This window comes from Perca fluviatilis, chromosome 8 (assembly GCF_010015445.1).
Source record: "Perca fluviatilis chromosome 8, GENO_Pfluv_1.0, whole genome shotgun sequence".
In the NCBI taxonomy this organism is placed as follows: domain Eukaryota; kingdom Metazoa; phylum Chordata; class Actinopteri; order Perciformes; family Percidae; genus Perca; species Perca fluviatilis.
In genome coordinates, this window is record NC_053119.1 from 3,483,288 (window position 1) to 3,504,210 (window position 20,923).

Below are 20,923 nucleotides of genomic sequence, written 5' to 3' on the forward strand. Positions count from 1 at the left end.
ATTTCTGTTCGTATCGACCATATGTAGTTCTTCCTCCAGGTGAGGTCCCTGGCAGCTCAGTTTGGCCCAGCCCTGCAGGCCCACCTGAGTATGGCGTTTCAGGACCTGCAGGTGTACAGTCAGAGCAGTTTGCTGCGTGGCTCCGGGGAGCAGTCAGTCTTCCCGAGCACCGACGAGGAGCACCCCAGGGAGCTGTTCCAGGTCCTCCTGCAGAGCCAGGAGGAGGCAGCGCCCGTCAGGTTCCTGCTGCAAGAGGCGCTGCTGCAGCGCTGCCCAACGCTGGCTGTAATGGCTGCCTGTCATCAGGTAACCGCACCAATGTAGATTATCGTCATAGTCGGTCAATGTGTAGATTATTTTCTGGATGAATGGATTAGTTGTTTTGGTCTTTAAAATGTCAAGAAAATGGTGACAAATGTGGATCAGTTTACTGTCCCGAGGAGAGAAGAAACTAGAAAAACATTCACATTTAACGAGCTGACGTTAAAGAGAATCTTTACTCGGATGAATCGATTATTAAAATAGTTGCGGATTAATTTTATAGTTGACTAACTAATCGATTAGCCCTTGTGTTGTCTTTCCGTCGACCAGGAAACTTTCAGTTTTTCTGGGTCAAAATTTAAAATGCAAACTTTTTCTTTTTCCACAATTTGTGTGTGTCTCTTTTCCTGGTGTTTTTGTCATTTTTATTGTCGTTTTTGTCACTTCTTGATGTTTTTTTAAGCTTTTCCACACGTTTTGTTTCGTCACTTTATAAAAAAATTTTGTCACTATTTCCAAAGTTTTAGACTTTTTTTTTTTCAACGTTTTTTATCGTTTTTTTTTTATGCTATGAAATTGAATTTAAAAACCCAAATTTAATGAAAGTAGTGAACTGATCATTTATTTTAGTTGTAGGGAACCATCCATGTTATTTTTTGACAATTTGGTTGAAAGAAACCCAAATTTCTGAAGGAAACAGTTCCAATACCAGTTTTGCTTGGATATAAAAGAGATTCTTAGAGAACTTCTGCTGTAAATTGTACAATTTTAGTTTTTTCACCTTTCATTCCTTTCGGGGAGACCGTGATAAACCCCAAGTGATCTACATACAAGCAAGAAGGATAAATATTGTTTATAATGCACCAAGTCAATTCAGAATGGTTTGACAAATATTTTGCCTTTAACCCTGCTGTTGTCCTCGGGTCAAATTTGACCCTTTTTTCAAAAAAGTTTCTTTATCGGAAATTTGAATTTAGGTGTTTTATTACATTTTATGGCAAGCAAAAAAAGTGACAAAAATGTCGAAAAAAGCTTCAAAAAACGTGGGAAAAAACAACAACAAAACCGTCCAAAAAAGCGCAGAAAGAAATCAAACAAAAACATCGGCAAAGGTTTCAAAACGGCGAGGGGAAAAAAAGCTTTAAAAATTCAGGAAAAGTTACAAAAGAAAAATGTGACAAAAGTGGTGAAAGACAACCAAAACGTTGAAAAAAGGTTTTTACATTTTGACCCAGAAAAAACAAAAGTTGCATGTTCGACGGGGAAGACAACACAAGGGTTAACAAATATTGGATTTTGCACTAGTCCATATTGGGATTTCGATAAAGTTGCCAATAACTGTGCAGCCCTACAACTCTCTCAGTAACCGTGTCCCACCTGCAGGGGGCGGAGCTGCTGGCGTGCCTCTGCGTGTGGGTGTTGACCTCTGTGGATGATGTCACAGCGGGGGAAGCCACCTCCCACCTGGTTCAAGCCCCGCAGCACCACGAGTGGAGCCTGCACGACCTGTCGATCATCTGGAGGACGCTGCTGGTGCGGGGCCACGTCAGGCCCCTCATCCAAGGCTTCCAGCTCTTCCAGAGGGTAACGTCCCACTCTGACTCCGGAGGAACCACACAGAAATCTGTTTTCAGAATCAGAAAAGGGTTTTATTGAGACAGGATGTGCCTAATTTTGGCAATGTTAAAAAGGTGGAGAAAGGCTGTTCTTGAGGTTTGTTTTAAGTGGCCATTAAAGGGATACGCATCAATTTGTTGAAATAGTTCTGATCACGGTCTCCCCTGGCTGTAGATAGGTGGGCCAACGCATTTTTTGTCTCAGTGCAAGTAATTAGATAGTTTTTTTGTCTTTTGTCGGCTCACTTTTACTCACAACATGCTAACCGGCAACATATGATTCCATTCACTACGCTAAGCTAACTGGCGCTGCCAGTGTTGCACCGGACTAAAACGATGCATGCACCAACTGCCACTTTGCTCGTTTGAAAGCCATGATGTCTCTCTCTCTCATGGGTGGGCCAAATTCTCTGGGCGGGCAAAGCAGAGAAAGGGGAGGTAACCTTTCTCCTTATGACCTCATAAGGAGAAGATTCCTGATTGGCCCATCTGAGCTTTCATTTTCTCAAAGGCAGAGCAGGATACCCAGGGCTCGGTTTACACCTATCACCATTTCTAGCCACTGTGGGACCATAGGCAGGCTGGGGGAACTCATATTAATGTTAAAAAACCTCATAAAGTGACATTTTCATGCCATGGGACCTTTAACCTGACTCCTCCAGATGGATTGCTTCGCATTTGCTCGGCATATCCATCGGGGAACTTTCCGTTGGAGAACTTTTGGGAAGGGGCGAAAATCCTGGTTAGCTGATTGCATAATCCATCTGTCTATCACCACCTATAGTTGGTGATAGACGGGCCAAGTCAACCAATCGGATCCATCTCTTGCCGAAACCAGTCGGGAGAAGAGCAAAAACCTCCTTTCCTCCGAGAAAAGCCTCCAGTGCCGTTTTTTTTCTCTATTCTGTAGGGGTGTGCAAAAAAATCTATATCGAATTGTGACATTTTCTGAATCCGCACCCCTAATATTCTGTACATTTTGATGTTTCCTCTCTGCAGTCTTTGCCTGGAAAACCCAGAATCTCTCCCAGAATATACATGTTTTTAATATGCAGCATATTAAGTTTGAATGGACCTTTTAGGGATTTGTGTATTATTATTTTTTTATTAATTAGACACATGGGTGTTTAAGGCCAGGTTTGATTCTTTCCAGTTTAATATTCTACTCTTTGAATGTATTTTGCCTTATTAGCATGAAGATGAGATGAATGTTGCTTACAAGAAAACCAATGTTTCATTGTAGTTTAGGCGCCAACAATGACCATCTAATATTCAGATAATACATTTGATTTCTCAAAACAAGATGATTTAGCTCGACTGATTAGTGACACGGACAGGTTATGTGTTTGCGTTGTCAGGACTGCCCCCTGGTGCTGGTGCTGCAGATGTTCGAGATGTGTTGTGACTACAGGAACTTCTCCGAGGCTAAAGCCAAGCTGCTGGACTTCCAGAGGACGCTCATCGCCGTAAGTCAACACCGCGACATTAAACGCAGAAGATTGTCGGACCTGCTTTAGATAGGCTAGAGCAGTGTTTCTCAAATAGGGGTACGTGTCCCCCTAGGGGTACTTTGGAAGACTGCAGGGGGTACGTGAGATATTTAACTAAATGTTTAATAGTTACAAGGCAGAACATTGGTCCTCTTTATGTAGAATTTTTTTTTTCCTACCAAAAATGTGACATTTGCTTCTCCTTCTTTGGACCTAATCTTGCCTTCCTTCTACTGTCCTTTTTTCTTCTTATGTCACTGTTTTTGAAGTTTTTGATACTATTTTGACCTATTCTTGCCTTCCTTCCTTCCTTCTTTCTACCGTCTTTTTCCAAGTTTTGGTCTTTTTTTACAGTTTTTGTCTCTTTTTCTCATCAGCATTTAAATGTTTTTTCCAGTTCCAAGGCTGTTGTTTAGTAAATCTATCGCTGACAGCGCTGTACTCTTCCTCTTTATAGAGACTTTTTTGTCTACCGAAAATGATTAGCGCTGGTCAGGGGGGTACCTGGCTTAAAGAAACCATTCAAAAGGGGGAACATCATTGGAAAAAAACACTGCTTCATCTTTTACCTCTTGTTGTTTATTTTCCCACAATGACACGGTGAAATATAACCTTTTTCATTGTGTGATAAGTAACTTCAGGTTTCAGTTTCTTGTCGTTATCATGTTGCAGCTGAGGAACGGCGGGCTGGCGGCGCCCAGCGGCTGCCCCCCCCTGCAGTGGGTGGAGAGCCAGGCCTCGGTGCTGCTGCTCACCATGCTGCAGCGCTGCTCCTCCCAGTACGACCTGCACCGGCTGCTGCAGCTGCTGGCCGACGTCGACAAACTCCTCAAGTCCAACGGTGAGAAAGGTCACAAAACAGGCTTGATTTGATTCCGATTTGACAGGGTCCCGATTCAAATACGTTTCCAATTCGACATCAATCGCACAAAAACAACCAGACATGAGGCCGGCTGCACACTGGCTGCGTGGCGTGAGCGTGGCGTGGCGTTTTCTATGTCTTTGCATACCAGAAACATGTCTGACGCGGCGCTGCTGCTTCCCATAAACATAAATATATTCTGATCTGAGTACAGCAAAGACGACGTCCAGGATATTTCCTTCTGGATTGACAGGTGCAATATTTGAAAATCGATGATTAGGGCCCGAGCGCCGACAGCGGCGAAGGCCCTATTGGAACTGAAGGAATTATTATTTTTCTTTTCCCGGGAAATTAATTGCCTTTTTGAGGGGCTTAACATACTCGAAAAATCACCAAAATTGGCAGTTGCATCAATTCTGGTGAAAATGTAAGTATTTTAAGGGTTTCGGGAATAGGCGCACAAAAATGGCTCGCTAGCGCCCCCTACAAAACTAAAAAAATTGAGCCCCTGCAGTAATTTTATCGTAGACTCACGAAATGTGGTACGCATATGTAACATGTCAAGATGTACAAAAAAGCTCATTGGAGCCACACCCTAAACCCAACAGGACTTCTGCCATTTTGAATTGAAAGTTCGAAATTAGTGCGATTTTGGCCATTTCCACGTCGTACTTTAACAAACTCCTCCTAGAGATTTCATCCGATCAACTTCAAATTTGGTCTGTACCATCTTAAGATGTTAAAGATGAAAAGTTGTTAAAAGAAAAGAAAATACATTGTCTTAAGGAGCAGCGTCCGCCCGTAACTCCGACGCGCGCAGAGGCGCGAGGGCCCGTCCAACGCTGCTTGCAGCTTTAATTATTATTATTTATTTTTTTAAATGACATTTATATCTGCAAGTTATTATGATTCGGATCAGGTTAGGGAAATCTCCGTTTAGCTCGGATATAAAAGAGATTCTCAGAGAACTTCTGCTGTAAATGGTACAAGCAAGAAGGTTAAGGTTAACATTACAAACTGACCCCCAAAAAGTTTGTTGAAAGCCCTTTTTACTTCTACATCCACGGTAGGTCCTGACTTCAGGAAGCTGAGTCAGATGAGTCAGCTGCTGCAGGGGTCAGGGGTCGGGGTGTCTCGGCGGCTGCTGCAGTGCACTTCCTCCTCGGTCCAGCAGGAGGAGTTCCAGGCTGCAGTGGACGCTCTGCAGGCCAGGGGGCGCTACGGTCAGGCCCGCCAGGTGGCCCTGCTGGCTGGCCTGCCCGTCCACCGCCTGCTGCTCAGCCAGGTCAGATCACACACACACACACACACACACACACACACACACAGCGCGCACACACACACACACACACCTCACAGAACACAGGAGACAACATACAGCACAAACACACACACCACACACACGCACAGCGCACAGACACACCGCACACACACACACACACACACACACAGCACACAGTACACAGAACACAACAGCAGCAGGTTCAGGGTTCACATTATTTGACAGTTTTCTGTTTGACGTGAGGTGACTTGAGCAGTCTCTCTGTGCAGAGCTTTTTGTAGCAACATTTTGCACAGCGCACAGTACACAACATGCAGCACACACACACACACAGCGCACAGTACACAACATGCAGCACACACACACACACACAGCACAGTACGCAGCACCCAGCCTGTATTTTAAACCCAAAATCCAGCAGTGTGAATTTCATGTTTTATGCAAAATGGATTTCTGTTTTCCTCGTCGCTTCTCCAGGAAGAAAACTCCCATGATGCTTCCTATGTTTGACTTTTTTTTTCAGAAAAAAAATTTCCTCAATGTTTTTGTTTACATTTTTTGACAGTTTTCCCTGAAGTTTATCTTTTTTTTATTTTTATTTCTTTCCATTTTGTAAACTTTTTTTTAAATAAATTTGTCTATGAATAGGGGCCAGTAAGTGGGAAAAAAAGGCTTTGGGCTAGTAGAATAGTTTTTTACCTGCCTGACTGGCAGAGGTGTTGAAATGAATCCAATAATCGATGCATGGAATCGTGGACGTGGACGATGCTGCATCGATAATCGGCCAGCTCATAATCGATTATTTCTGTTTATAATTTAATGTAGGCCTAACAACATTTCTGTTTACATATTCTGGTATGTGTTTTTGCACATTCAGGAAGTGCCATGTGCTCAGTGCTGTATATTTGTATGTATCCAAGTTATTTAGTATTAGAGCACTGCAGAATGTTTGGTTCTTGAAGCTTGAAAAGCTATGAATTAAATTTCCTACATGGCTTTAATAGAAACATGGATTTGACGCATCGTGATGCATCGAGATATCAAATCAAATTGAATCGCTGACATGATGATCGTAATGGAATCAGGAGATCAGTGAAGATTCACACCTCTTCTGATTGGACAATTGATTAAAAAAACCTTAAACCCTTCTCTATTCCTTGCAGCTTCTCCAGGAAGTAAACTCCCAGAAGTCCAAGCGGCAGTGGGGGAGGCTGGAGACGCGAGTCGGTCTCTGGAGGAAATGTCACGAGCAGCTGAAAGCCGAGAGCGCCGATCCAGAGTCGGCCTCGCAGTTCTTCCTGTCGGCGGCTGAAACGGAGAGCGCCGGCTGCCCGGCGGCTCCCGACGCGCCGGGCGAGCGGCTGGACGTCACCGAGCGCTGCCTGCTGCTCTGCCTCGCCGCGCACTGGCTCTCCCTGCTGCCCTCGGTGCCCCGGCACACGCTGGAGAGCCTGGAGAAGGCGCTGTGGGTCAACCGAGTGCGGCGGCACGTCCTCGGCGCCGCCATGGAGAAAGAGAGCGTCTTCTACGTGCCGTCGGCCGCCGTCGCGCCGGAAACAAACGCGTACGAGGCGCTCGCGCAGGAGTTCTCCTTCTCCAACATCTCCTGCCTGAACACGGAGGCGTGTCTGAGTCTGGACGGGCTCCCGGCGAGCGGCGAACCGGACGCCGACTCGCCGCTGAGTGCGGAGGAGAGGGGCGTGCTCTCGGCGCTGATTGGTCAGCTGTTGGACGAAGGAGCATCCACGAAGCCAGCCGGGTGTGCCGGTATTTCTCCCTGTACCAGCCCGATGTGTGGGTGGTGCTGCGCTGCCGAGGCCTCGCCGCCGGGGAACTCGACCCCGAAACGCCAGACGAGGCGCCGGACGCTGCGCCGATGACCAAACTTACCAGCTGTAAGATTCCCTCTCAACTTCCGCTTATATATGTTAGGGCTGTAACGTTATTATCCCCGATTGGGGCTATTCTTTCTACAGCCAGCTGAGAATAACATTCAATTCCATTCTTTTTATAGTGTCATATCCTAACAGAAGCTATCCGGGTCGCTGTAACCTCCACTCATAAACGTTTTTAAATCTTTAAAGCATTAAATCTTCAAAATATACAGCCATGTTACAACCAATTGAAAGCTTAGCCTCTCATGATTTATAGCAGTTATACAACTCTTATAAAGTTAAAGAAAATAAAACAATACAGACGTAAACTGCGCAGCTGGTGTCTGGAGTCGAGCGTGCATCCATACATTCCCATACTCCTTCCATCTTTAGCCACTGCAGGGATTTTTTGCCCCAAAGTTTATTTTTCTTAAATCCCCAAGAGTCCAAGGAAATGGAATATCCAAGCCGTTCTATCCAAAACGAGCTGTTCGCTTCACAATCTTGAAGTTTCTGGCCGAGTTTCAGCGGGCAGAGTAACTCACTTCTTGCAGCGTGTGTGTGTTAGCGCTAAAGTGAAGCTGTCTCCGGACACTTTAAAGATAGAGCAGGCCTCCCTCTCACCTTCCATATTTATATTAATAATTAGGGCTCTTCGGTTAGGTAGATAGGTAGGTAGATAGATAGAGAGATACTTTATTGATCCCCAAGGGGGAATTCAAGGTCCCAGTAGCTTACAGACATCACACACAGGATGTTGAAAAAAAGCAAATCCACATGAATAGCATGGACAATATTAGATCATAGATTAGAACTGGGCCATGTGGTGAAAATCAGATATTGATAGCGACATAGAGCTCAGCAGTGTGGTTCCGGAAGTAAAAATCCCGTTCACATTCTCCATAAGGTCTCTGATTATCAGCCATAATGTGTAAACCATCCGAGGTAGACACTGACCCCGAGCTACGAGGTTGGGAAACAAAGATTTCTGCTCCTGTAGACATTAGAAGTTCGTATGAAATTAGCCTCGCTTTGCCAGACCTTCCTCCACAGCGCTGTGGAGGAAGGTCTGGCAAAGCAATTCCACGCGGCATTGTGAAACGGGAGAAGAACGTGCTCTGGTTTATCGGCATTTCTTTAAACTGATCACAATCATCTTGGGCGACATGATGATGACGTCAACCTTGAAAAAAAATACTGACAGTTACTCAATTTACCTAAAACAACACATGTGATCAATCTGTTTAGTCTAGAAACTTGATATTTATTATTTATTAAATGTTAATATTTATATCAACATGTTCTTCTCCCTCCTGCAGCTCCGTCGCTCAGCAGCCTGTCGTCCTTCGTGATGCTCCCCCTCCCCGAAGACGAGGTCGCCACGCAGCTCCAGAAACTGGTGGATCAGTGTCGCCACGGCAACAACTACTGCAAACAAGTGCTCAGCCTCTACCAGCTCGCCAAGGTACCCGAGGCCGGCCGATTAATACTGCGCGCGCGCCATGTTTCTAGGCTGTCACTTTGAAAAACGTTTGAAAACGTTTGTTTAAGCCTCCTGTCGTCCTTGGCTCATATTTGGTCACTTTTTTAAAAACGTTTCTATTTCAGAAATTTGGGTTTTCTTACAACGAAATTTTCAAAAAAATAACGTAGATGGTTCCCTACAATGCTCTTCACAAAAATAAATGATCAGTTCACTACCTTCATTGAATTTGGGTGTTTTTATTCAATTTCATAGCATTTGAACTTTGAAAAAGTGACAAAAACTTCACAAAAACGACAAAAAAGTCCCATTAAAAAAGCTCAGAAAAGACAAAAACATTGGCAAAAGTGACATAAAAAATTGGGAAAAAGCTTCAAAAACGTCGGGAAAATGTGACTAAATAATGTCAAAGAAAGTGACAAAACCATCGGGACCAAAACGTTGAATTTTGACCCAGAAAAACAAAAAGTTTCCGACGGGAAGACGACACGAGGGTTAAATCAGTGTTTCTCAAATGTTTTCAGACCAACGACCGATAACCCGATGACAAAAAGTCCACTGGACCCCCTAACTGCCCAAATATCCCCGAAAAGCAGCGAAGCAATGGCTGTCAGAAGCCGTCAGTTGAGACTAACCGTAAACTTTATTCCTCCGTATTTCTTCCGAACCTCTAGGACTGGGTACCCAACTCGATAACGTTTTAGGCAACCACAGAATTGCTTCGAAGTATCGAATATCGAAAAAATGCCTCGTCGTTCAATACCCAATTTCAATGCCTAAGGAGTAGTCATCAGCTTCAACGAGCCAATCGGCACACAGCATGCTTCTACCAAGACCTAATAGTGTCTGTGATTGGCTGTCTCGCATTAAATGTTGTTTTCTGTTGCACGACCAAAACTACTTTTGAACGTACACATGTTCCACCAAAACAAGTTCCTTCCTGAGACTATTTAGCAGAGGCACCGTGGCTCCGTCCGGAGCTTAGCCCCGCCCCCAAGACGATTGTGATTGGTTTAAAGTAGGGCTGGGCGATATGGAGAAAAAACAAAATCAGATATTTTTGACCAAATAAAAACTTCTCAGTCCCTTTCCGCTGAAGACCAAAACGGTCTCCTAAGCCCCTCCCCCCACAAGGGAGAATGAATGCGTGTGCATGAGCAGTGATTGACACGCAGTTAGACACCCCCCCTGGCCCTGATTGGTGCATCTGAACAGGGAGCTGTGGATTTTTGCAAATCCCACTACAGGCTGCAGGTGGAGCCAGAGGAGCTGGATTTTTAATGACCTGCTTCATGTAGTTCTACTGGAACATAGGGTCAGTTTCAGCAAATATGACAGAAAGTATTATTATTATAAGTATTACATACTGCACCTTTAATTACACTTGTTTTTAAAAGATAGTTTGGCAAGTTAAGAAAGTCGCAGTTTGTCGTTGGTTTGTCATAGTACCCATCGCATTCTCATGAATGGGTTTGTGTGACATCGTACGAAAAGTTATGCACGCTAAAACGTGTGATATCATACAAAATCTAGGAGAGCGCCGGCTGGTCACGTGACATCAGCTACAGAGCTACACGACGCAGAGCGGCAGTTGCTCGTTGTTTAAGCCGCTACAGAAAGTTAAGTTTAGGCAGCGAAACGACTAGTTAAGTTTGGATTACAACTAGGGATGCACCAAATCCAGATTTTACTTATTTTACTGTATCTTTAACTTCTGTTTCAGGAGTTGCAGTGTTCGTTCCGAGAGATCTGCGGCGAGCCGCCCGGCGCCGTGCTGGAGAAGCTGCTGCTGTCGGAGCAGCCGGAGCGTTTTCAGGAAGGCTCGGGCCTTCATCCGAGCCCAGGGTCTGTGTGGCGATGCCGTGGCCCGGCTCGTGTCCTCCGCCGTGGTGCATGCGCTGCTCGCCTCCACCCAGGAGCTGCAGCCCGGTGAGACCTGCAAACGCTTCATAGATCAGAGTATCCACATACATTGGGGTCAGCTCTATGGTCCCACAGCTCTATGGTCCCACAGCTCTATGGTCCCACAGCTCTATGGTCCCACAGCTCTATGTTCACACAGATCTAGGACATTTTCAAAATGATGTCTTGTGTTCCTACATTTCCCTTCAATTTGAGCCCTATCCTCCCACAAGATGTTTTAGGGTTAGGGGGATACAATCTGATACAAATTTATGAAAAAGGAAATGTGGGAACATTGGGCTGTGGGACCATAGGGCTGTGGGACCATAGGCTGTGGGAACATAGGGCTGTGGGAACATAGGGCTGTGGGAACATAGGACTGTGGGACCATAGGGCTGTGGGACCATAGGGCTGTGGGAACATAGGACTGTGGGAACATAGGGCTGTGGGACCATAGGGCTGTGGGAACATAGGGCTGTGGGAACATAGAGCTGTGGGAACATAGGGCTGTGGGAACATAGGACTGTGGGAACATAGGACTGTGGGAACATAGGGCTGTGGGAACATAGGGCTGTGGGAACATAGGACTGTGGGAACATAGGGCTGTGGGAACGTAAGCACGCCCCCCATACATTTACACTGGTTTGTAGAGCTGCAACGGTTAATCGATTGTCGACTATTCAATTGGCTCCAACTATTTTGATAATCGATTAATCGGTTTGAGTCATTTCTTAATGAAGTAAAATGTCAAAAATTCTCAGATTCTGCTCCCATCATTTCAATAATCCGATTTATTAAACCTTTGTGTGTGTCTCAGAGCGTCTGGTGTTCAGGCCGTCGGAGGGCCGCGACTCGCTGGTCCAGCTCATCAAACTGTGTGACGACCCCAACCTGGTGGGAGTCAAACTGCTGGAGAACCTGGACACGGTCCCACTGAGGGACCTGAACTGCAGTACGACACACAGACACACACACATCCACGTGCACACACACCACACAGACACACCCACATCCACGTGCACACACACCACACAGTCACATACACACACACAAATGCACACGCACAGAGACACACACACAGACAGACACACACAAACGCACGCACACACACATGCACAGAGGTGCGCGCACACACACAGACACACACAGACACACGCAGACGCACACGCACGCACACACACACACACACACACACACACACAGACATACACAAGCACACAGTCATGCATGAATGCACACACACACACAGGCACACACACACATTCACACACACACGCACACACACACTCTCACACACACGCATCCATGCATGCACACACTCCACACAGTCTCACATGCACGCACACACACACACAGTCAGACACGCATGCAAACACAGACACACACACACACCATTTTAATGAAATGTCACTTTGAAGGTTTTCCAGCCTAGAGCCCATGTCTCCATGTTCCTCGGTCTAAGTGACTCATGGGAACAACGAGCTTTGAAAATTGGTCCAGTATAAAGAAACAAGCTGCAACGTAACGCTAACGGGCAATTGCACATCTCCAGTTTCCGTCCACTGAAGTGTTTGTTTTGCCGCTGACAGACTGACTGAAATCCATTGTGTGTGTGTGTGTGTGTGTGTGTGTGTGTGTGTGTGTGTGTGTGTGTGTGTGTGTGTGTGTGTGTGTGTGTGTGTGTGTGTGTGTGTGTGTCCTGCAGTTGTTGAGCTGCTGATCGTGGCTCACGACTGCTTCAGCCTCACCTGTAACATGGAGGGGATCGTCCGAGTGCTGCAGGCCGCCCGGCACCTCAGCCACACCTACCTGGCCCCGGGAGAGGACTACAGCCTGCTGGTAAGCCCCGCCCACACACACACACACACACACACACACACACAGAGAGACATACGCACAGACACGCACACACATACACACACAGAGACACACGCGCACACACACCAGCACGCACACACAGAGACACACACACAGACATACGCACAGACACACACAGACACACACACACACACACACACACACACACACACACACACAGACACACGCACACACACCCGCACTGTAAAGGTCAGAACCGGATTAAAAAAAAATTATCGCGATGTTACGGTTTATAGAAATAATGGATTATTTAAAAAAAAATAATAATAAATAAATAAAATACTTCAAATACTTAAGTACATTAAATATCAGAAAATTACTTTTGATACTTAAGTACAGTATACATCAGATACTTTAAGACTTTTACTTAAGTAATATTCTAAAAGGTAACTTTCACTTCTACCAAAGTCTTTTTCTAGTACGATACTTGTACTTTTACTCAAGTATTGCTTTCTAGTACTTTATACAACACTGCTAAATGATGCTAAAACTTAGTTATCTTCGTCGCTATGTAAGTAACACCAAATGCTAGAAAATAATAATAATAAAGTAACAAACTGTGTGTGTGTGTGTGTGTGTGTGTGTGTGTGTGTGTGTGTGTGTGTGTGTGTGTGTGTGTGTGTGTGTGTGTAGGTGCGTCTACTGACCGGTATAGGCAGGTATAACGAGATGACGTACGTCTTCGACCTGCTGCATCAGAACCATCGCTTTGAGATGCTGCTGAGGAAGAAGATGGACATAGACAGAGGACAGGTGGACACACACACACACACACACACCCACACACACACCTTGGTCTTCACCACTGGCATCTGACTTGTCTGTCTACATCCTACCCAGAATTCACTGCAGTATAGAGAGTAGGTGTGCAATATTTTAATTTTATTTTTTATTTTTAGTTTTGTTAACTGAGTAACGGATGTGATTTAAAAATGTAGCCAAGTACAACACTTCAAAAACATACTTAAGTAAAAGTACATATTTTAGAAACTACTTTTTAAAAAGTTCCTTCATTCACACATCAAGTCAAATTACAACGACAACAACGACGACACCGAAAACGCCATCATAAGAACAGAAAGCCAATAGAAAAATGATTTGATAAATAAATGAGGATAATGAGAATGAATAAAAGAGAGTACAGTTATGTAAAGCAAGTAGTGCTGTCTTCCTGTTGACCGTGCAACTCTTTGATTTTCTAGGTACAAATTTAAACTATTTTTTTTTTTTCGTTTTGTCACTTTTATCCAAATTTTTCTTGTCACTTTTTTCCGATTATTTAGTTGATTTTTTTTTTTTTTTGCGCCTTTTGGCGTTATTCTCAAAGTTTTTTAAGCTATTTTTGCTCCCGATCATTTAACCCTCGTGATGTCTTCTGGTCGACCGACCGAGCAACATTTTTTTTTTTTTTTTTCTGGGTCAAAATTTGGGGCGTCTTATTCAAAATTTTTGTCACTTTTTTCAACGTTCTTTTATGAATTTTTTTGTCTTTTTTTAAAGGTTATAAAATTAAATGAAACACCCAAATTCAAAGAAAGAAGTGAACTGATCATTCATGTTACTTGTGAAGAGTAACGGTTGCATAGAACCATCCATGTTATTTTATTTTTTATTTTTAATATTATTTTTTAGGCTTTTCCCTTTTTATTTCAAAGTGGATAGATAGACATGAAAGGAGGAGAGAGAGATGGGGGGGGGGGATGACACGCAGCAAAGGGCAGCAGGTCGGGTTTGAACCCTGCGCCGCTGCAGGAATCCGCCATCATGGGGCGCACGCTCTTAGGCCGGCGACAGACTGGCTGCGTGGCGTGTCCGTGAACGCCATATTTCGGCTCCCATGGTAACAGGTTAGAGCTCACACACTGCCTGAGTGACATGCACGTCTCACGCGTGGCTCAAGCCGCGCCGAAAACGTGCGTGCTAGAAATGGAACCGACGCCTATTTTTCACGCGACACGCAAGCGTGTTGGAAGCGTTTCCAGGCAAAATAGAATAGGAAAAGATGTTTATATGTCGTTGATGTTTGAAAGTCTCGAGGTTTTGATATAAATGCAGATATATAAATGTAATAAAAGAAAAAAATCGATTTTCAAATATTGTACCTGTCAATCCAGAAGGAAATATTCTGGAGCCTATTTAGCCGTCAATACTGTCAACGTTGTCTCTGCTGTAATCAGATCAGAATATATTTATATTTATGGGAAACATCCATGTGTCCAGACAAGGCTAGCAGCAGGCAGCAGCAGCAGCAGTCAGACATGTTTCTGGTGTGGAAAGACATAGAAAAATCCACGCCACGCTCACGCCAGCGTGCTGGAGGCCTTACTGGGTGAGCTAGAGGCCGCCCCATCCACGTTATTTTTTATTTTTTTTATTTCGTTGAAAGAAAACCCAAATTTCTGTGAAAATGGGTCACATTTGACCCGGGGACAACAGGAGGATTAAAATCAGATTTATAAATAGTCCAAAAGGTGCAAAGTGAGTTGATTTTTAAGGAGGTGTTATGTCATGTCTTCCAGGAGTCAGGTGCACTAAAGTTAAAAGACAGAGGTCAAGCAAACAAACCACCCAGTTCCAGTTCAGTGAGTAATTGTAACGGGCCCCCCCCCCCTGTTGTGTCCCCTGTGCGTCCTCAGAGCTCCAGCCTGAAGACGGCTCTGCTGGATTACATCAAGCGCTGCCTCCCCGCCGACAGCGAGAAACACAACATGGTGGCGCTGTGCTTCAGCATGCGGCGGGAGATCGGAGAGAACCACGAGATGGCCGCCAGGACACAGCTGAAGATCATCGAGTCTCAGGCCTGGGGTGAGCTCGGGGTGCATGATATATCGACTCAGTATTGTTATCGTTATCCCGATAAGTGTGCAATATTTAGTTTGTTTTGTGGAGCGCTGCGTCCCGTCCGTCAGCTGTGTGGCTGAATTGTGTTTGATTTACAGCGCTGCTCATAAGTTTAGGAACCCACGCTAAAATTGACTAAAAAGAGGATTTAAAAAATCATCTTTTGGAATATGATCTTAATGCCTTAATTAAAAAAATTTGGATAAATCCAACCTTTAAGGACACCAATTATCTTTGTGAATAAATAATGTATCGTAAATAAATAAATGTTCTTCCTTAAAATACAGGGGGCATAAGTCAGTCCACCCCTATGTTAAATTCCCATAGAGGCAGGCAGACTTTTATTTTGAAAGGCCAGTTATTTCATGGATCCAGGATACTATGCATCCTGATAAAGTTCCCTTGGCCTTTGGAATTAAAATAGCCCCCCCCACACATCATCACATACCCTTCACCATACCCCCACATCATCACATAATGTATAATGTATCATAAATAAATAAATCTTATTCCTTAAAATAATGCAATTCAATTTTATTTATAGTATCAAATCATAACAAGAGTTATCTCAAGACACTTTACAGATAGAGTAGGTCTAGACCCCACACTCTATAATTTATCCCAACAATTCCAGTAATTCCCCCAAGAGCAAGCATAGTGCGACAGTGGCGAGGATAAACTCCCTTTTAGGGGGAAACCTCGGCAGGGGGCATGATTTTTTTGTATTCCTCTTTTTAGTCAACTTTAGCACGAGTTCATAAACGTATGAGCACCACTGTCTGTTTAAAAATACCGAAATGAATATCGACATCGCAATATTCATAATCGATATCGCAATATGACATTTTGTCAGTATCGTGCAACCCTAGGGTGAGCCCAGGCAAGAAGGAAGCCAAAGAAAGCTCAGCGTGCTGCTGTCTGATCTCCGTGTTTCTGTCTCCACAACAGTCGTCACTCCTGATCTGAAGAGCTCGCTGGTCAAAGTGTTGGGGCTGCTGAGGGACGCTGCCGAGAGCTTCTCAAAGGTAGCTCAACCTTTCTACTTGTCCCTATAATACAGTGATAATAAAAAAAACTTTATTTGTATAGCACCTTTCAAAACAATAGTTTACAAGCAAAAGCACATACAGAATATTACACATCCACGTCGTTGTAATAGTGTGAATAGAAGATGGGGAAGCTTCTTTTTTTATTAGCCACTGTTTAGAGCTTTTATTTTTTTATACATTTAAGTATCTTCTGGTTTTTAAGTGTCTTGCCTCTGGCGTTTCCTCAGCTCGGTTCCTGTTGGTGAGTGAATGAGGCTGGAGGGAGGGGAATTGTTTGTGTGTGTGTCTGTGGGCCCTATTTTAACAATCTGAGCGCACAGCGTGAAGCGGCTGGCACAGGTGTGTTTAGGGCGTGTACAAATCCACTTTTGCTAGTTTGACGGTGGTAAAAAAGGGTCCTTGCGTCGGGCGCCTGGTTCTAAAGGGTTGTATTTAGTGTCTTCATTAATCAGAGGTGTGTTTTGGGCGTAACATGCAATCAACCAATCAGAGATCATCTCCCATTCCCTTTAAAAGCCAGGCGCATTTGGACCTTGGAGCATTGCTGTTATGATGGAGGATTTGCACCGTAATATTTTTATTTGTAATCTTGTGTGTGTGTGTGTGTGTGTGTGTGTGTGCTGCTGTGTGTCCCTGTGTGTGTAACAAGCATAGTGTGTGCGCGCTGTGCACGAGCCTAGGAACATTTACTAATGCTCTGTTAAAATAACAATGAAATGCTGCGTTATTGACTTTAGACCAGGTTTTTGTTGGTCAATGGTGCGATCACATCCCACTGCCTCAAGATAGCAATACGCCCAGAATGCACCTGAACACGCCTCCCTGTAAGACCAGCACGCCCAGAATGCACCTGAACACACCTCCCTGTAAGACCAGCACGCCCAGAATGCACCTGAACACACCTCCCTGTAAGACCAGCACGCCCAGAATGCCCCTGAACACACCTCCCTGTAAGACCAGCACGCCCAGAATGCACCTGAACACACGTCCCTGTAAGACCAGCACGCCCAGAATGCACCTGAACACACCTCCCTGTAAGACCAGCACGCCCAGAATGCACCTGAACACACCTCCCTGTAAGACCAGCACGCCCAGAATGCACCTGAACACACCTCCCTGTAAGACCAGCACTGCACCGGGTGCTTAATGTTAAACATTTGCAAGCCAAAAGCTGATGGGATCGGTGATTGTGTTGGGCGGGATTTGGAGTTGTTTAGGTGGAGAAAGTTTTGGGCCATCTAGTGGCTTTCTCGGGTGGTTGGGTCTCAGCGGGAGATATATCTGTGTCGTCAGCATAGCGATGAAAAGAAAAACAAAGAAACATTGTGCCCCTGGATAATTTGGTGAAAGCATATAAATAGAAAATGAAATTGGTCCTAAAATAGAACCCTGTGGTACACCACCACGTCTCCCTGCTCTTTCTTTTAATCCCATGATAAGATATTGACGTGTGTGTGTGTGTGTGTGTGTGTGTGTGTGTGTGTGTGTGTGTGTGTGTGTGTGTGTGTGTGTGTGTGTGTGTGTGTGTGTGTGTGTGTGTGTGTGTGTGTGTGTGTGTGTGTGTGTGTGTGTGTGTTTCCAGGACTCGTGTGTGCGTCAGGCGAGTCGCTGTGTTCGGACGGCGAAGCTGGTGGCTCTTCAGCTGCACTTCCTGAACCGGGGATCAGAGCTGCGCGTCATCAACCTGCGACCGGCAGAGCTGCTGAAAGCTGTCACGGCGCTGCCACGATGCTACCAGGTCGGTTACATTACCCACAGTCCTCTATTCAAAACACCGTACACCTCAAAGATCTCCACGGTTGGCTTCAAAAGACTCGATTCTTCTTCTGACTGGCTAGTAGTCCTTACCTAGGTACTGTCAGGGCACGCCCTCATACTCTGCTTCTGACTGGCTAGTAGTCCTTACCTAGGTACTGTCAGGGCACGCCCTCATACTCTGCTTCTGACTGGCTAGTAGTCCTTGCGTAGCTACTGTCAGGGCAAGTTATTTTCATCAGCATTTAAATGTTTTTCAGTTACATGGCTGTTGTTTGGTAAATCTAGCGCTGGTCAGGGGGTACTTGGCTTAAAAACACAATTCAAATGGGGGGTACATTATTGAAATAAGTTTAAGAACCACTGGTCTAAACTAATATGTAGGACCTGCCGCCAGTCTCCTAAAAGAGGCGTGGCTAGTTACTCTGAGTTGGGTGTACATCCGGTGTATTGTGTGTTCTCTCTCACTCAGGTGTTTGTGGTGTCGGAGGCTTACAGCTACAGTCCGGACTGGGCCGAGATTTTGTACCAGAAGGTGATCCTGAATGGAGACTTTGTTTACCTGGAGGAGCTCAAACGCCACCGCCCACTAACCTCCAGCCTGTTTGAGGACATTTTCAAAAAGTAAGACGGAAGAAAATTGTGTTGCCCCTCCATTAGCAAGGGGAGACACAAGTTAGATTGTTTGTGTGTGTGTGTGTGTGTGTGTGTGTGTGTGTGTGTGTGTGTGTGTGTGTGTGTGTGTGTGTGTGTGTGTGTGTGTGTGTGTGTGTGTGTGTGTGCGTGCGTGCGTGCGTGTAAAAATGAACCCTTTCTGAAAAACTGAAACTGAACAAATACAAGCAAACACACTCTAAAAAACATTTAAAAGTAAACTTAAAGGAACACGCCAACTTATTGGGACTTTGTCTTATTCCCCGTGTCCCCCAGAGTTAGATAAGTCCATACACACCCTTCTCATCTCCGTGTGTGTCCTAACTCTGTCTGATGCCACCACCGCTAGCCTAGCTTAGCACAGATCCTGGAGGAAACCGGCTCCATCTAGCCTAGCTTAGCACAGATCCTGGAGGTAACCGGCTCCATCTAGCCTAGCTTAGCACAGATCCTGGAGGTAACTGGCTCCATCTAGCCTAGCTTAGCACAGATCCTGGAGGTAACCGGCTCCATCTAGCCTAGCTTAGCACAGATCCTGGAGGTAACCGGCTCCATCTAGCCTAGCTTAGCACAGATCCTGGAGGATCCAGATAATGGACTTATCTAACTCTGGGGGACACGGTGAATAAACTAAAGTCCCAATAAATCGGCGCGCTCCTTTTTAATGAAATAGAAAAATCCCAGCTAAAACAAAATAAAAGCTAATTGATAACTACATGCTAACCGTGGTGTGCTGTTGTTTCCAGGCTGGACGGCGCTCCCGGCAGCGTCACTCCCAACGTGAAGCGTTTGCTGACTCACTGCGATGACGTGTACAGCCGCTACCGGCTGGCCTACCAGCAGAATCTCTACGACGTCACCAAAACGCTGCTGCAGGACGCCAAGACGTCCAGCTACCTGAACGACCGACTGGCCAGCTGATCCACTGACCCAACCGTTGGTTTAGGCCACGTTCACACTTGGCGTCTCATTTGATGCTTCCAATCGTCTGTTTTTACGTTACGATCCTATACGGAGTAAGCCGTGTTTTCAAAAAAGTCCGGAGTGCTTTTTTAAACGCGCTTTTTCTGCAGCTCAGAGCGTCTTTTTCAAGTTGAAACCACCCTACGTGGAGGGATGTTTTGACAGCCAACCAATGGCAAGCGGAGTAGCGAGACCTGTCGTTGCCATAACAACAAGAAAACATGGAGTCGGAGCACAGCGAGTTATATGGTGTGAGCGGGTGCTCTGTATTCAGGGAACTCTCTTTGTTTTATCTAACTGTAGCACCTCTCTGTCTCTCTCTGTCTCTCTCCCTCTCTGTCTCTTTCTCTCTGTCTCTCTCTCTCTGTCTCTCTCTATCTCGGTCTCTCTCTCTCTCTCTCTCTCTCTCTCTCTCTCCCTCTCTGTCTCTTTCTCTCTGTCTCTCTCTGTCTCTCTCTCTCTCCCTCTCTGTCTCTTTCTCTCTGTCTCTCTCTCTCTGTCTCTCTCTATCTCGGTCTCTCTCTCTCTCTCTCTCTCTGTTCTTTCTCTAGCTCGCTCCACCGCTTTGTTTAATCTAACGTTAGCACCACTCCACATAGTCTCTAGGATACTGTAGCAGTATCTGTTGTTATAGCAACAAAAGGTGCTTTCGGATGCTTTTTGGAACCAAAAACGCTGCCAGCTTTTTGTTTTTTGACTACAGAAGCGCTCTAGTCGACCTTTATCTTGTCCAAAAAAGACGCCAAGCGTGATCACGGCTTACTCACCTACTGTTGGTAGGACAACAGAACCACTAACTGAAATACTCTCTATGCACATTACTTATTTATATTTAATATACTATAATTGTCTAACTTTTTCTGTGGAGATTAATTCAAATCCCCCAAAGATATTCTCATAAAATAACTGAATCTGTTTCTCTCGATGAACCACTCATACAAATGGAATACTAAAGATTTACTGTCCAAAATCTTTACAATATAAGAAATTACATTAAAGACACTTTCTAAACT

At 45.0% G+C, this 20,923-nt stretch overlaps 1 protein-coding gene across 1 annotated transcript in view; it reads left to right on the forward strand.

Moving 5' to 3' along the window:
* spg11 (SPG11 vesicle trafficking associated, spatacsin) overlaps nucleotides 1-20,307 on the forward strand; it is a 65,550-nt gene extending 45,243 nt beyond the window's left edge. Inside the window, 18 exon segments of the mRNA XM_039808299.1 lie at nucleotides 40-306; nucleotides 1,645-1,845; nucleotides 3,236-3,343; nucleotides 4,040-4,208; nucleotides 5,300-5,514; nucleotides 6,675-7,248; nucleotides 7,251-7,406; nucleotides 8,705-8,850; nucleotides 10,592-10,678; nucleotides 10,680-10,797; nucleotides 11,588-11,722; nucleotides 12,476-12,609; nucleotides 13,282-13,401; nucleotides 15,285-15,453; nucleotides 16,438-16,514; nucleotides 18,121-18,276; nucleotides 18,766-18,917; nucleotides 19,694-20,307. Of these exon segments, the coding sequence (XP_039664233.1) occupies nucleotides 40-306; nucleotides 1,645-1,845; nucleotides 3,236-3,343; nucleotides 4,040-4,208; nucleotides 5,300-5,514; nucleotides 6,675-7,248; nucleotides 7,251-7,406; nucleotides 8,705-8,850; nucleotides 10,592-10,678; nucleotides 10,680-10,797; nucleotides 11,588-11,722; nucleotides 12,476-12,609; nucleotides 13,282-13,401; nucleotides 15,285-15,453; nucleotides 16,438-16,514; nucleotides 18,121-18,276; nucleotides 18,766-18,917; nucleotides 19,694-19,868 (3,159 nt within the window). The 3' untranslated portion in view covers nucleotides 19,869-20,307.
* Nucleotides 20,308-20,923: the final 616 nt, after the last annotated feature.